This window comes from Rhinoraja longicauda, chromosome 40, assembly GCF_053455715.1.
Source record: "Rhinoraja longicauda isolate Sanriku21f chromosome 40, sRhiLon1.1, whole genome shotgun sequence".
Taxonomy (NCBI): domain Eukaryota; kingdom Metazoa; phylum Chordata; class Chondrichthyes; order Rajiformes; family Arhynchobatidae; genus Rhinoraja; species Rhinoraja longicauda.
This window is the reverse complement of record NC_135992.1, coordinates 2,176,018-2,191,830: the sequence shown is the minus strand read 5'-3', so window position 1 is coordinate 2,191,830 and position 15,813 is coordinate 2,176,018. Positions and strand designations below refer to the sequence as shown.

Sequence of the window (15,813 nt, the reverse complement as noted above, 5' to 3'; positions counted from 1 at the left end):
ATATTCAGCAGTGATTTTGTATGAATTTAACACTGAGATGAGGAAAAACCTTTTCACCCGGAGAGTTGAGAATCTGTGGAATTCTCTGTCACAAAGGCAGTGGAGGGCAATTAGAAACATAGAAAATAGGTGCAGGAGGAGGCCATTCGGCCCTTCGAGCCAGCACCACCATTCATTGTGATCATGGCTGATCATCCACAATCAGTAACCTGTGCCCAACTTCTCCCCATATCCCTTGATTCCACTAGCCCCCAGAGCTCTATCTAACTCTCTCTTAAATCCATCCAGTAATTTGGCCTCCACTGCCCTCTGTGGCAGAGAATTCCACAAATTCACAACTCTCTGGGTGAAAAAGTTCCTTCTCACCTCAGTTTTAAATGTCCTCCCCTTTATTCTAAGACTGTGGCCCCTGGTTCTGGACTCCCCCAACATTGGGAACATTTTTCCTGCATCTAGCTCATCCAGTCCTTTTATAATTTTATATGTCTCTATAAGATCCCCTCATCCTTCTAAACTCCAGTGAATACAAGCCTAGTCTTTTCAATCTTTCCTCATATGACAGTCCCGCCATCCCAGGGATCAATCTTGTGAACCTACACTGCACTGCCTCAATTACAAGGATGTCCTTCCTCAAATTAGGAGACCAAAACTGTACGCAATGCTCCAGATGTGGTCTCACCACGGTCCAACACAACTGCAGAAGAACCTCTTTACGCCGATACTGAAATCCTCTCGTTATGAAGGCCAACATGACATTAGCTTTCTTCACTGCCTGCTGTACCTGCACGCCAACCTTCAGTGACTGGTATACAAGGACACCCAGGTCTTGCTCCACTTCCCCTTTACCTAACCTGACACTATTGAGATAATAATCTGCCTCCTTGTTTTTGCCGCCAAAGCGGATAACCTTACATTTATCTATATTATACTGCATCTGCCCACTCACACAACCTGGATGTTTTCAAAGAGAATTTGATTTAGCTCTTTGGGCTAACGGAATCAAGGGATATGGGGAGAAAGCAGGGACGGGGCATTGATTTTGGATGATCAGCCATATTGAATGGCGGTCGGTGCTGGCTGCAGGGCTGAATAGCCTACTCCTGCACCTGTTTTCCATGCTTCTATGAATTATGCTGTGTATTACTGCTGTGCAGTGTGCTAGACTGAACAGCGTGTGGTGTTACTGTTGTAGTGGCTGGCAGACTGCGTCGTACAGATATTATTGCTTGCATAGCAGCGGGGGCAGCCACCCACCTGTCTCACGGAGGTCGCTGGCCTTGGTTCTGGCCATGCGTGCCTTGGAGCTGTCGTTGGCGTGAGGGTCATCGTCGTTGGTGAACAGCATGATGCGCTTGTGGCTCAGCTTGAGCCTGACGTCGCTGAAGAGGTTGGAACAGGCCCACAGCGCCTCTCCCACCGAGACGTCCCGGCTGTGGCCTAGGTCCTCCCTGAACATCTTGTTCCCCTTCTCGCCTTGGTACCGATCCAGTTCCACCACTCGCTTGGCACCTGTTTCCAGACAGATAGATAGACAGACGCTTGATACTGTGTCGGAAGGAACCGCAGATGCTGGTTTGCACTGAAGGTAGACGCTAGGTTCTGCAGCAATTCCGCGGGTCAGGCAGCATCTCTGGAGAAAAGCAATAGGTGACGTTTCGGGTCGAGACCCTTCTCCCCTGAGTGAGTGAGACCCAGATTGAGTGTGTAGGAAGGAGATACAGATGCTGATCTCCTCTGCCTACATGTGATGCATATCTCTACCTAAAAGCCTCAACACCACTATCGTATCTGCCTCCTCCACCACCCCTGGCCCCCGCTATGCTCCGTCTAAAAAACTTGCCCCACACATCTCCTTTAAACTTTCCCCCTCTCACCATAACGTTTTGCCCTGCAGTCCTTGACATTTCTACTCTGGGGAAAAAAGTTCTGACTGTCCATCCTCTTCATAATACTTCATTGTACACGTTATCTCACATAACTCTATGTACTCGGGTCTCCTCTCAACCTCGGACCTTGTCCCAACTCTCCTTACAGGTAACACCCACTGATCCAGGAGGCTTTCTGATACGGTAAATAAGTGCTTCTTAAACTATTTCAGTCTCATTCATCCGTGAGTCTTTATCACAAAATTTCATTCACCCTCGACTACATTTTCTTATGCTTTTTGGTAATTTTCGTCTCGTTCTCCCTTGTGTATAATTTTATATATATTAAGTCATTCACCCTTCATTCACCCCCCTGGTTTCATTCACCCCAAAATAATTTCATTCACCCTTGGGTGAACCATTCACCAGTTTAAGAAGCACTGCTGTAAATGGTTCCGACCCGAAGCGCCACCCATTCTTTTTCTCATGACCCACTGAATTACTCCAGCACTTTGAGTCTCTCTTCAGCATTCTGGTAAACCTCTTCTGTACCCTATCCAAAAGCCTTCCCATCCTTGCTGTAATGGAGTGGCCAGAATTGCAAGCCATACTCCAAATGGGCCGAATCAAAGTCCTATTAAACTACAAAATGGCTCCCTGAATCTTATCTTCAATGCCCTGCCCAATAAGCTGAAGCATACCATATACTTTCTTTATCATTCTATCTACTTGTGTTGCCACTTTCAGGGAGCGAGGGACTTGGACCCCATATTTTTGAAGTTAGTCTATAATTTAGGTATGGCCTTCCTTAGTAAGTGATTGAGCGTATTTTGACGCAAGCAGGAAATAAATGAAATGCACTGATACAAGAGCAGAATGTCATAAATAACTATGTCTCCATTGAAGATGGTGTTCCTTGTTCATCTAATGTCCGAAAGTACAAACTATGATGAGCTGTAGCTTGTTCTAGTTTCTAAAGTAAGAGAAGAGAATGATGTAATGTTCATAAAAGGAAAGGGATGGGATTGGCAGAAACAGAATGTGGCCAACAGCTAGGATGAGCTACTGAAACAAATTTAAATGCCGGGGTGGTGTAGCGGTAGAGTTAAAGGGAGGCACGGTGGCGCAGCGGTAGAGTTGCGGCCTCACAGCACTGGAGACCTGGGTTCGATCCCGACTACGGGTGCTGTCTGTACGGACTTTGTACGTTCTCCCCGGGACCTGGTGGGTTTTCTCCGAGATCTTCAGTTTCCTCCCACACTCCACAGGTATGTAGGTTAATTGGCTTAGTGTATTTGTAAATTGTCTCTAACGTGTGTAGGATAGTGTTAGCGTGCGGGGATCGCTGGTCGGCGCCGACCCGGTGGGCCGAAGGGCCTGTTTCCGTGCTGTATCTCTAAACTAAAGTAAAAACTAAAGCCAGATTTCTCATTGGGCAAAGAAATGTCTTCACACAAGGTGTGAAGGAGTGAGAAGTGCACAATTTGTGGTTGATGCAGAAACTGAACACTGAATCGGCTGAAGGAAATGGGGAGGAAGAAGCGAGTGGTGAATGGGACCTGTGCAAAAGCAAATTGAAAACAGTCGCAATCATGAATTATCATGAATTATCTTTCTTAAACTCTGGACATCCTGTATCATTTCACAGCTAATGCGGTGCTCTTAAAGCGACTCGTGAAAATAATACCTTGGAATTATTCCTCAGGCAACATCATGAAGCAGATTTCTTGGTTGTAACTGCAGTCCTGTTTGTGGATAGAGAGCGTATTGACTGCTTGCATCACGGCCTGCTTCAGCAACTCCATCGGCCAGAGCGGCACAGTGGTAGAGTCGCTGCCTCACAGCGCCAGAGACCCGGGTTCCATCCCGACTACGGGTGCTGTCTGTACAGAGTTTGTACGTTCACCCCGTGACTGCGTGGGCTTTCCCCGGGTGCTCCGGTTTTCTCCCACGTGCAGGTTAATCAGCTTCAATAAAAATTGTAAATGATCCCCCATGTGTGTAGGATAGTGCTAGTGTACGGTGATCGCTGGGTGGCACAGACTAGGTGGGCCGAAGGGCCTGTGTCTGCGCGGCATCTCTAAACTAAACTAAAGGAGATTACAAAGAATGGGGAAAGGACACTGCAAGGAACACGCCATACCTGGGTTCAAACAGAGTGGGGCCTGGATCTGGCAGGTGAACCTACCTGGAGTGTCCAGGTCATGGAGGACATAGATGTGCTTGAAGTCAACAGAGTTCTTGTGCTTTCGAGTGCCGAAGAAGACAACCGCCAGGAGGTCATGGTCACTGCTGATGATTTTGCTGGTGTACACCTTGTGGGCACACTGCGAGCAAAACAGAGTCACGTCAATCACCAACAGTGCCACAGCTAATCAACAACACCATGCATTACCCATCCACCCCTTCACCTCAAATGCTGGGGAGCGTTACGGAGACAAGACAGGAGAATGGAGTTGACAGAAGGTGGACACAAAATGCTGGAGTAACTCAGCGGGTCAGGCAGCATCTCGGGAGAGAAGGAATGGGTGCTTTTCGGGACGAGACTGATGTCAGGGGATGGGGCGGGATAATAAAGACTGGAGCGACTAGGCTTGTATACACTGGAATTTAGAAGGATGAGAGGAGATCTTATCGAAACGTATAAGATTATTAAGGGGTTGGACACGTTAGAGGCAGGAAACATGTTCCCAATGTTGGGGGAGTCCAGAACAAGGGGCCACAGTTTAAGAATAAGGGGTAGGCCATTTAGAACTGAGATGAGGAAAAACTTTTTCAGTCAGAGAGTTGTGAATCTGTGGAATTCTCTGCCTCAGAAGGCAGTGGAGGCCAATTCTCTGAATGCATTCAAGAGAGAGCTGGATAGAGCTCTTAAGGATAGCGGAGTCAGGGGGTATGGGGAGAAGGCAGGAACGGGGTACTGATTGAGAATGATCAGCCATGATCACATTGAATGGCGGTGCTGGCTCGAAGGGCCGAATGGCCTCCTCCTGCACCTATTGTCTATTGAATGGGTGACTTTTCGGGACGAGACTGATGTCAGGGGATGGGGCGGGACAATTTATATCAGCCACGATTGAACGGCAGAGTAGACGATGGGCCAAAAGGCCTAATTCAGCTCCTGGAACTTATGAACGATTTAGTTTAGTTTAGAGGTACAGCGTGGAGTCCGGGCTGAGCAACCATCACCCGTACATTAGCTCTACCCTACACACTAGGGACAACTTACAGAAGCCAATTAACCTGCAAATCTTTGGAGCCAGGGGCACATGGAGAAGACCCACATGGTCACGGGGAGAAGGTGCAAACTCTACGCAGACAGCACCCGTGGTCAGGATCAAACCCGGGTCTATGGCGCTGTGAGGCAGCAGCTCTACCCGCTGCGTCACCGCACCGTCCTTCTGAGCCAATTTTGGAGTCGTACGCAGGCCGGCCAGACCCAGTGGTGACATTATTAACGGGGTTGAATTGACAGAAATCTAGTTAGTTCATGGTTATTGCTGCTATTTTCATTTAAAGCCAGATCAATATAATAACACAAGTGTAAATTTCCCAGTTTCCAAAGTGGGATTTGAACTCGGATGCCTTGATGAGTTTAGACTTTTGGATCAATGGTCAAGTTACGTAACCATTTTGCGAGCAAACGTTGCCTAGCCCAATGTGTAGGAAGGAACTACAGATGCTGGTTTACTAAACAGAGCTAGATAGAGCTCTTAAGGATAGTGGAGTCAGGGGGTATGGGGAGAAGGCAGGAACGGGGTACTGCAAGTTCCAGAGACGTCAGTGAGTTTGCGGAAGCGCCCCCCTGCAGGACCTATACATCAGGAGGTGCAGATCCAGAGCCAGTAACATTATGGGGGACCCCTACCACCCCAGCAACGGACTGTTCCAGCTGCTACGGTCAGGCAAACGCCTCCGCTGTCACGCTGTGAAAACGGAGAGGATGAGACGGTGTTTCTTCCCACAGGCCATCAGAACTGTTAACGTTTATAACTCCAGGGACTAAATTTTTGTCTTCTCTATATTAACTTTATTAACTTTATTTATATGCTGTAACTGTCATTCTTTTTTGTGCACAATCCGCAGGCATTGCCACTTTCATTTCACTGCACATCGTGTATGTGTATGTGACAAATAAACTTGACGACTGAGAATGATCAGCCATGATCACATTGAATGGTGTTGCTGGCTCGAAGGGCCGAATGGCCTCCTGCACCTATTGTCTATTTACATTGAAGATAGACAGGAAATGCTGGAGTAACTCAGCGGGACAGGCGGCATCTCTGGAGAGAAGGAACTCCTTCTATCCAGAGATACTCCCTGCCCCGCTGAGTTACTCCAGTCTTGTGTGTCTACCTTCACTGCCTCACCCAGTCACTGGGTATCAAGACAGGTGTAATCGTCCGTGAGACCTCATGCCCGCTTTGCTGCTGTTTTCCTGACGTTGAACTCTGTGCGAATCAAGGTGAAAGAACTAACCATTTTCACTTTCTAATACTTTCTAGTCAAGAGATTGCAAAGCAGCATCCTCCACTCTACTCCAACAACAGATGCTCTCAGTTAACAGTGTCAGTGTGCAATCCACACGCCCCACAACTGTTCCTGAGCAAGATCGGTCAGTGTCCAGTTCCTGGGCGTGCCTACCTGTGAAGATCTGCGTCGTGCCTGGCGTTAATGAATGAATTAATTAAAATCGTTGAGAACATTAGTGACGCAGTGGTTATGGTTTCCGATGGGCACGGTGACGGACTCACATTGATGCCAATCGTAAAGAAAGTCCATCAACGCCACTGCTTTAGGTTCTTGTTAAGTTTTAGAGATACAGCGTGGAAACAGGCCCCTCGCCTCCCCACTGAGTCCGCGCCGACCAGCGACACTAACACTATCCTACACACACCAGGGACAATTTTTCATTTCCACCAAGCCAATTAACTTATAAACCTGCACGTCTTTGGAGTGTGGGAGGAAACTGAAGATGTCGGAGATAACCAGTGCTGATCACGTGGAGAACGTACAAACTACGTGCGGACAAGCACCTGTAGCCAGGATCGAACCCGGTCCCCAGCGCTGTGAGGCAGTAGCTCTACCACTGCGCCACCGGGCTGCTATTGTTCAGGAAGATTAAAGTATGTCGAGCTTTTTTACACTCGTTTTTGGGTTATTAGTTTATTGAATTTTTAGCTTTATTATTATATATTATCTATGTGTACTGTGTTCACAGACCTGTAACACTGCTGCAAGGAGGAAATTAATAGTCTGTTGTCAGAGCATGTGACAATTAAACACTCTTGATATACATTGTATGAGAAAATAACTGCAGATGCTGGTACAAATCGAAGGTATTTATTCACAAAATGCTGGAGTAACTCAGCAGGTCAGGCAGCATCTCAGGAGAGAAGGAATGGGTGACGTTTCGGGTCGAGACCCTTCTTCAGACTGATGTCAGGGGGGCGGGACAAAGGAAGGATATAGGTGGAGACAGGAAGATAGAGGGAGATCTGGGAAGGAGGAGGGGAAGAGAGGGACAGAGGAACTATCTAAAGTTGGGGAAGTCGATGTTCATACCACTGGGCTGCAAGCTGCCCAGGCGAAATATGAGGTGCAATTGGGATGGTTTATTCATGGAAAGCTGCAGCTACCAGGTAGGCGACGCCAAAATTAATTTTGTATTTCTCCCACTTCCGCTCACTGCCTTTGCATTAGTGGTTCTGTACCTGCCAGAGTTAAAGGCGATGGCTTCAGGGGGCTAGTGGATTATAGCGAGCACGCTTCTTACCTGTAACGTCATGTCAAACGGAGAAATGTCCGTTTCACGGTCCACTTCAAACATGCATTCCGAGGCATCAATGAGGAAGATTAAACTGTCCCTTCCTACTAACTTAAATTCCTCTGAAAGAAGAACAAACACATAATTCATGTTCATAAGTGATAGGAGCAGAATTAGGCCATTTGGCTCATCAAGTCTACTCTGCCATTCAATCATGGCTGATCTATCTTTCCCTCTCAACCTCTTTCTCCTGCCTTCTACCCATCTGCCTTCCTGACACCCGTATCAATCAAGAATCTATCTATCTCTGCTTTCAAAATATCCATTGACTCGGCTTCCACAACTGTCTGTGGCAATGAGTTCCACAGATTCACCTCCCTCTGACTACATCACAATCTATAATGTAATAACAAGGAACTGCAGAGAAGATGGATACAGAGTGCTGGAGTAACTCAGCGGGTCAGGCAGCATCTCTGGAGGAAACGGATGGGTGACGTTTCTGGTCGGGACCCTTCACAGGAACTCCTTCCTTCACAGGAACGAACGGCAGAGGCTGGTTTACACCAAAGAAAGACACAAAATACCGGAGTAGCTCAGCGGGTCTGACAGCATCTCTGGAGAACATGGATAGGTGATGGGTTTCGGGTCGGGGCCCTTCTTCAGTCTGACGAAGGGTCCCGATCCAAAACACCACCTGAACACATGACAAGTGTGTGCTGGTGAAAGCATCATCGACTATGGCACAGCAGTGCGGCACGGTGGCGCAGCGGTAGAGTTGCTGCCTTACAGCACCGGAGACCAGAGTTTGATCCTGACTATGGGTGCTGTCTGTATGGTGTTTGTACGTTCTCCCCGTGACCACGTGGGCTTTGTCCGAGATGGGCTTCCTCTGGGACATTGTTGGCTGGCGTGGGCAAGTTGGGCCGAAGGCCTGTTCCCACACTGTATCAATCTATGACTCTATGAGATCTGCGGTTTCCTCCCACACTCCAAAGACATACAGGTTTGTAGGTTAATTGGCTTGGTGTGTGTGTAAATTGTCCCTAGTGTGTGTAGGATAGTTAGTATGTGGGGATTGCTGGTCGGCGCGGACTCGGTGGGCCGAAGGGCCTGTTTCCGCACTGTATTTCTAAAGTAGACTAAACTAGACTAGGTGACATTTCGGGTCGAGACTGAAGAAGGGTCTCGACCCGAAACGTCACCCATTCCTTCTCTTCTGAGATGCTGCCTGACCCGCTGAGTTACTCCAGCATTTTGTGAAATAAATACCTTCGATTTGTAGCAGCATCTGCAGTTATTTTGTTAGACTAGACTAGTGTGTACTGTGCATGAAGCGTGTTCCCTGCGTGCGGTTGCCTTTCACCAAGGGGCGGTGTGAGCGTGCAGTGATGTGCTGCTGCTGCTGTACCTTCATTGTCCTCGGCATCATCCTGATCTTCCGCATCCTCATTGTGATAGTGCGAGCGCCAGTCCGACATGCTGCTGTAGAGGAGCTGCCCGCTGTGCTGTCGGGTAGAGGCACAACACACCAGCAAACTGTGGGGGAATAGACACAAAACGCTGGAGTAACTCAGCGGGACAGGCAGCATCTCTGGAGAGAAGCAAAGGTTTCGGGTCGAGACCCTTCTTTAGACTGAGTTGGGGGGGGGGAGGGAGACACAGAGATATGGATGGGTAAGGTGTGAAAATAGACAATAGGTACAGGAGGAGGCCATTCGGCCCTTCGAGCCAGCAGCACCATTCAATGTGATCATGGCTGATCATTCTCAATCAGTACCCCGTTCCTGCCTTCTCCCCATACCCCCTGACTCCGCTATCCTTAAGAGCTCTATCCAGCTCTCTCTTGAATGCATTCGGAGAACTGGCCTCCACTGCCTTTTGAGGCAGAGAGTTCCACAGATTTACAACTCTCTGACTGAAAAGGTTTTTCCTCATCTCCATTCTAAATGGCCTACCCCAAGAAATGAATGGGGACGGAGGTCAAGGAAAATGTCGGAACCACTGGACTAACAGTTCAGAAACAGTGGAGAGGTAACGAGATGTTGCAGTGAGGTCAACAACAGCTTCCGGGGAAGAAGGGCTCCAATTTAGCCAGTTTGAGAATTTGCTTTGGTTGCAGATGTGATGAGACGCATCGTTTAGTCCATATAATTAAATAATGACGTGTAATATATTACAATGCCACGGTGTCTGATAGAGAAGTAAGTTAGTAATTAAAGATAGACCCAAAATGTCGGAGTAACTCAGCGGATCAGAATGAAGAAGGGTTTCGATCTGAAACGTCACCCATTCCTTCTCTCCAGAGATGCTGCCTGTCCCGCTGAGTTACTCCAGCATTTTGAATGAAAGATATGAATGAAATGAAACCAAATGAATGATAGATATGCAAAAACATAACGATGATAAAGGAAACAGTTAGCTGTTTGCTAGGTGAGAACGGAAACCTGGTGCGACTTGGGTGGGGGAGGGATGGAGAGAGAGGGAATGCTGGGGTTACTTGAAGTTAGAGAAATCAATATTCATTCCAAGCTGCCCAAGAGAAATATGAGATGCTGTTCCTCCAATCTGCACTTAGCCTCACTCTGACAATGGAGGAGGCCCAGGACAGAAAGGTCAGTGTGGGAATGGGAAGGAGAATTAAAGTGTTTAGCAACTGGGAGATCAGGTAAGTTCAGGCGGGCTGAGCGAAGGTGTTCAGGGAAACAATCGCCCGGTCTGCATTTGGTCTCGCCGATGTACAAGAGTCCACATTTTGTACAGCGGATACAGTAGATGAGGTTGGAGGAGGTGCAAGTGAACCTCTGCCTAACCTGAAAGGATTGTCAGGGTCCCTGGGCACAGTCGAGGGGGGAGGTATCGGGACAGGTGTGGCGTCTCCTGCAGTTGCTGGGGAAGGTACCTGGGGAGGGGGATGTGAACCTATGTCTAACCTGAAAGGACTGTCGGGGACCCTGGACACAGTCGATGGAGGAGGATCCTTCTCCAACAGACCTGAGTAACTAACCCTTTCACTTCATGGTCACTGCTACTCAAACCTGCGATTCTGGATTGATTAAACTATTTTTAATTTAGATTCTGCTATGGTGGAATTTGGTTTAGATTAAAATTTAAAAAAAAAGATTTTTAGAGATACAGTGCGGAAACAGGCCCTTCGGCCCACCGAGTCCGCGCACGGTAGCGCAGCGGTAGAGTTGCTGCTTTACAGGGAATGCAGCGCCGGAGAACTCAGGTTCGATCCTGACTACGGGTGCTGCACTGTAAGGAGTTTGTACGTTCTCCCCGTGACCTGCGTGGGTTTTCTCCGAGATCTTCGGTTTCCTCCCACACTCCAAAGACGTACAGGTATGTAGGTTAATTGGCTGGGTAAATGTAAAAATTGTCCCTAGTGGGTGTAGGATAGTGTTAATGTACGGGGATCGCTGGGCGGCACGGACTTGGTGGGCCGAAAAGGCCTGTTTCCGGCTGTATATATATGATATGATATGATATACAAGATAGACACAAAAAACTGCAGTACCTCAACAGGTCAGGCAGCATCTCAAAACGTCAAAGAGTATCAAAATCTCAAAGAGTCTGAAGAAGGGTCTCGACCCGAAACGTCACCCATTCCTTCTCTCCACAGATGCTGCCTGACCCGCTGAGTTACTCCAGCACTTTGTGTCTACCTTCGGTTTAAACCAGCGTCTGCAGTTCCTTCCTGCAACAGGTCATACAGTGATACAGTGTGGAAACAGGCCCTTCGGCCCAACTTAACTTGCCCACACCGGCCAACATGTCCCAGCTACCCTAGTCCCACCTGCCTGCGCTTGGTCCATATCCCTCCAAACCTGTCCTATCCATGTACCTGTCTAACTGTTTCTTAAACGATGGGATAGTCCCAGCCTCAACTACCTCCTCTGGCAGCTTGTTCCATACACCCACCACCCTCTTGTGTGGACATCCAGTCAATGAGTTAGTGAGGGAGACTGGAGATTTGAGCAGAACATGTCATGTTGTGGTGGGGTGGGGTGGGGTGAGGGTGGGGTGAGGGTGGGGTGGGGGTGAGGTGAGGGTGGGGTGAGGTGGGGTGGGGTGAGGGTGGGGTGAGGGTAGGGTGGGGTGGGGTGGGGTGGGGTGAGGGTGGGGTGGGGGTGGGGTGAGGGTGGGGTGGGGGTGGGGTGAGGGTGGGGTGAGGGTGGGGGTGGGGTGGGGGTGGGGTGAGGGTGGGGTGGGGTGGGGTGAGGGTGGGGTGGGGTGGGGTGGGGTGGGGTGGGGTGAGGGTGGGGTGGGGTGAGGGTGAGGGTGGGGTGGGGTGGGGTGAGGGTGGGGTGAGGGTGGGGTGAGGGTGGGGTGAGGGTGGGGTGGGGTGAGGGTGGGGTGGGGTGAGGTGAGGATGGGGTGAGGGTGGGGTGGGGTGAGGGTGGGGTGGGGTGGGGTGAGGGTGGGGTGAGGGTGGGGTGGGGTGGGGTGGGGGGAGGGTGGGGTGAGGGTGGGGTGAGGTGAGGGTGGGGTGGGGTGAGGGTGGGGTGAGGGTGGGGTGGGGTGAGGGTGGGGTGGGGTGAGGGTGGGGTGAGGGTGGGGTGGGGTGGGGTGAGGGTGGGGTGAGGGTGGGGTGAGGTGAGGGTGGGGTGAGGGTGGGGTGGGGTGAGGGTGGGGTGGGGTGAGGGTGGGGTGGGGTGAGGGTGGGGTGAGGGTGGGGTGGGGTGAGGGTGGGGTGGGGTGAGGGTGGGGTGAGGGTGGGGTGGGGTGGGGTGAGGGTGGGGTGAGGGTGGGGTGAGGTGAGGGTGGGGTGGGGTGAGGGTGGGGTGAGGGTGGGGTGAGGTGAGGGTGGGGTGGGGTGAGGGTGGGGTGAGGGTGGGGTGGGGTGGGGTGAGGGTGGGGTGAGGGTGGGGTGGGGTGGGGTGAGGGTGGGGTGAGGGTGGGGTGAGGTGAGGGTGGGGTGAGGGTGGGGTGGGGTGAGGGTGGGGTGAGGGTGGGGGTGGGGTGGGGTGAGGGTGGGGTGAGGGTGGGGGTGGGGTGGGGGTGGGGTGGGGTGGGGGTGGGGGTGGGGTGGGGGTGGGGGTGGGGGTGGGGGTGGGGGTGGGGGTGGGGGTGGGGTGGGGTGGGGGTGGGGTGGGGTGGGGGTGGGGTGGGGGTGGGGGTGGGGTGGGGTGGGGGTGGGGTGGGGGTGGGGTGGGGGTGGGGGTGGGGTGGGGTGGGGTGGGGTGGGGTGGGGGTGGGGGTGGGGGTGGGGTGAGGTGGGGGTGGGGGTGGGGGTGGGGTGAGGTGGGGGTGGGGGTGGGGGTGGGGTGAGGGTGGGGTGGGGTGAGGGTGGGGTGGGGTGAGGGTGGGGTGGGGTGAGGGTGGGGTGGGGTGAGGGTGGGGTGGGGTGGGGGTGGGGTGGGGGTGGGGGTGGGGGTGGGGGTGGGGTGGGGGTGGGGTGGGGTGGGGGTGGGGTGAGGGTGGGGGTGGGGTGGGGGTGGGGTGGGGGTGGGGTGGGGGTGGGGTGGGGGTGGTCCATTTTGCGAAGTCTTTTGTGAAGAATTGAAGGCCTGAGCCATGTGGAGGTGGACACAAGATGCCGGAGTAACTAACTCAGCGGCTCAGGCAGCGTCTGTGGTGGAGAGAAGGAACGGGTGACGACGTTCCGGGCGATGACGGTTCTCCGGGCGTGTGTGGAGGTGTTGAGCACGGAGCGAGGTAGTGGGCCGAAGGGCCTGTTCCTGGGGAGACGCGGTCCCTTTAAGAGCCGAGCGGGCCTGGAATGAAGCGCCAGCGCCCAGAGCCCCGGCCTCGTAACCAACCCCCGCCCCCGTCGCCTCAGGTACCTGGTCCCGGTCCCGGTCCGCAGAGAAGGAGAAGCCGCCGTTCGTCCGACCGACCGCCCGCCCGCCCGTCTCCCGGAGCAACGACTATCCTCCTCGCCGCAGCGCCCCCTGTGGAGGGGAGGTGACAGCGCCCCCTGTGCAGAGGAGGAGCTCATAGCGCCCCCTGTGCAGAGGAGGAGCTCATAGCGCCCCCTGTGGAAGGGATGAGGTCACAGCGCTCCCTGTGGAGGGAGTATAAGAAAATAACTGCAGGGTCTGGACCCGAAACGTCACCCATTCCTTCTCTTCTGAGATGCTGCCTGACCTGCTGAGTTACTGCAGCATTTTGTGAATAAACACCTTTGATATAAACCCCTGTGGAGGGAGATCACAGCGCCCCCTGTGGAGGGGAGGAGGTCACAGCGCCCCTGTGGAGGGGATGAGGTCGCAGCGCCCCCTGTGGAGGGGAGGTGGTCACAGCCCCCCCTGTGGAGGGGAGGAGCTCACAGCGCCCCCTGTGGAGGGAGGTCACAGCGCCCCCTGTGGAGGGAGGTCATAGCGCCCCCTGTGGAGGGGAGGAGGTCACAGCGCCCCCTTTGGAGGGAAGGTCGCAGCGCCCACTGTGGAGGGGAGGAGGTCACAGCCTCCCCTGTGGAGGGAGGTCACAGCGCCCAATGTGGAGGGAGGTCACAGTGCCCCCCTGTGGAGGGGAGGAGCTCATAGCGCCCCCTGTGGAGTGGAGGTCACAGCGCCCCCTGTGGAGAGGAGGAGCTCATAGCGCCCCCTGTGGAGGGAGTTCACAGCGCCCCCTGTGGAGGGGAGGAGGTCACTGCGCCCCCTGTGTAAATTGTCCCTGGTGGGTGTCGGATAGTGTTAGTGTGTGGGGATCGCTGGTCGGTGCAGACTCGTTGGGCCGAAGGGCCTGTTTCTGTGCTATATCTCTAAACTAAGGAACAGTCTTGTGAATTGTCAGTGCATTCTCTTTAAGTAAGTTTATCTTTTGTACACAGAACAGTAAAGCAAAGGTCATAAGGCCATAATGTAGCGACCATAGAGAATGGTCCAGGTCGTCGAACCCTCGGATTGGCCAGCGAGGTCACGTGTGAACGCGACCATGGGGATTGGTCCAGGGAGCGACATCGCTGATTGGCCAGCGTGGTCATGTGCGCTTTTGGCGCCCGAAATGTTCAGTTCGGCGAAGTCTTCGAAGAAGACAGTAAGTTTTTGATGGTTGTCCTGTACCTTGTTGTTTAACTCTGTATTCAAATATTGCGGCTGCAATAAACTTCTTCTACAACCAACAAGTTTTCGGACTCGCCATATTGGTGACCCCGACGTGATCTGGACGATCACCGACTATGCAGGAACACGACGCCTCGTTGTTGATGGCCGCGCCGGGCACACCGGAGTTAAGCGCGGCAAGCGTTCACCTTCCGTTCTCATGTCCGAAATGATGATGCTAGCCGGTGAGCATACGGATTGCCCTATGTTCGAACAGGCATTCCGAGAGAAGCTCCCTGAGGATGTCCGACTGCTGCTCACGGATTGTTCTTTTAAGGACCCCGAAGCATATGCAGCGAAAGCGGACGCGCTCATAGCGGCTATAAACAAGGCAAGCGGTTCGATCAACAAGGTCTCGACATCAGTGACCACGCCACAGCGACATCAAGATGGCGCCGCGTCTCCCGCCAATTCTCCGAAAGCCCGCCAAAAAGATCCGCACAAGCGCAGCTGGTGCTATTATCACCTACGATGGGGTAGCGAATCCCGCAACTGCCGCTCGCCTTGTACCTTCGCGGGAAATGCATCGGCCGATCGTACATAGGGGCAGTTACGATTGGCCAAAACCGACGCCTCTACGTCCATGATCGATTCACGGACACAGAATTTTTGGTGGACACGGGAGCCATCGTCAGTATAGTGCCGCCGACCGACCTCGAAACCAGATCGGGTAAGACAGGTCCCACCCTCATCGCGGTTAATGGCAGCCCCATTCGCACTTTCGGTATACGGAAGATGTCCCTTGTGTTAGGCCTCCGCACGTACGAATGGCCATTCATCATAGCCGACGTCAGACAAGCGATCCTGGGCGCAGATTTTCTCTGGGCTTTTTCACTGGTCCCTGATGTCCGCGGTAACGACCTCCGACCCTCCGCCGGAGATGAGCACGTCGCTCCGACAATCGCCTCCCCGCCCAGCCCTACTGTCCAGGCCGTCGTCGCGGCCCCTGACTCGTATGCTGAGATCCTGGCGGAGTTTCCAGAGCTGCTCATTCAACGTTTTGACACGTCTTCGACCAAGCACGGCGTGGTCCATCACATCCGCACCGAAGGCCCTCCCGTTTTCGCTCGAGCCAGGAGACTACCGCCAGACAAACTGGTGGTGGCACGGGCGGAGTTCAGGAAGATGGAGGAAA

General features: G+C 52.6%; 1 protein-coding gene across 7 annotated transcripts in view; it reads right to left on the bottom strand.

The window, feature by feature from the left end:
• Positions 1–13,514, bottom strand: part of LOC144611487 (X-ray repair cross-complementing protein 5-like) — a 35,074-nt gene extending 21,560 nt beyond the window's left edge. For 5 of the 7 annotated variants that reach the window (XR_013549529.1, XR_013549530.1, XR_013549531.1 and 2 more), the window contains exons 1-5: positions 13,419–13,505; positions 9,041–9,168; positions 7,642–7,754; positions 4,054–4,192; positions 1,255–1,509 (exon numbers count right to left, since the gene is read on the bottom strand). Coding sequence is in view for 4 of the 7 variants with exons in the window: in XM_078430616.1 (XP_078286742.1) it covers positions 1,255–1,509; positions 4,054–4,192; positions 7,642–7,754; positions 9,041–9,110 (577 nt within the window). In the remaining 3 variants the exon portion in view is untranslated. Of the gene's footprint in view, positions 1–1,254; positions 1,510–4,053; positions 4,193–7,641; positions 7,755–9,040; positions 9,169–13,418 lie in introns of all 7 variants that reach the window. The other 2 variants (XM_078430617.1, XM_078430618.1) reach the window with 2 other exon arrangements.
• Between the last annotated feature and the right edge of the window lie 2,299 nt (positions 13,515–15,813).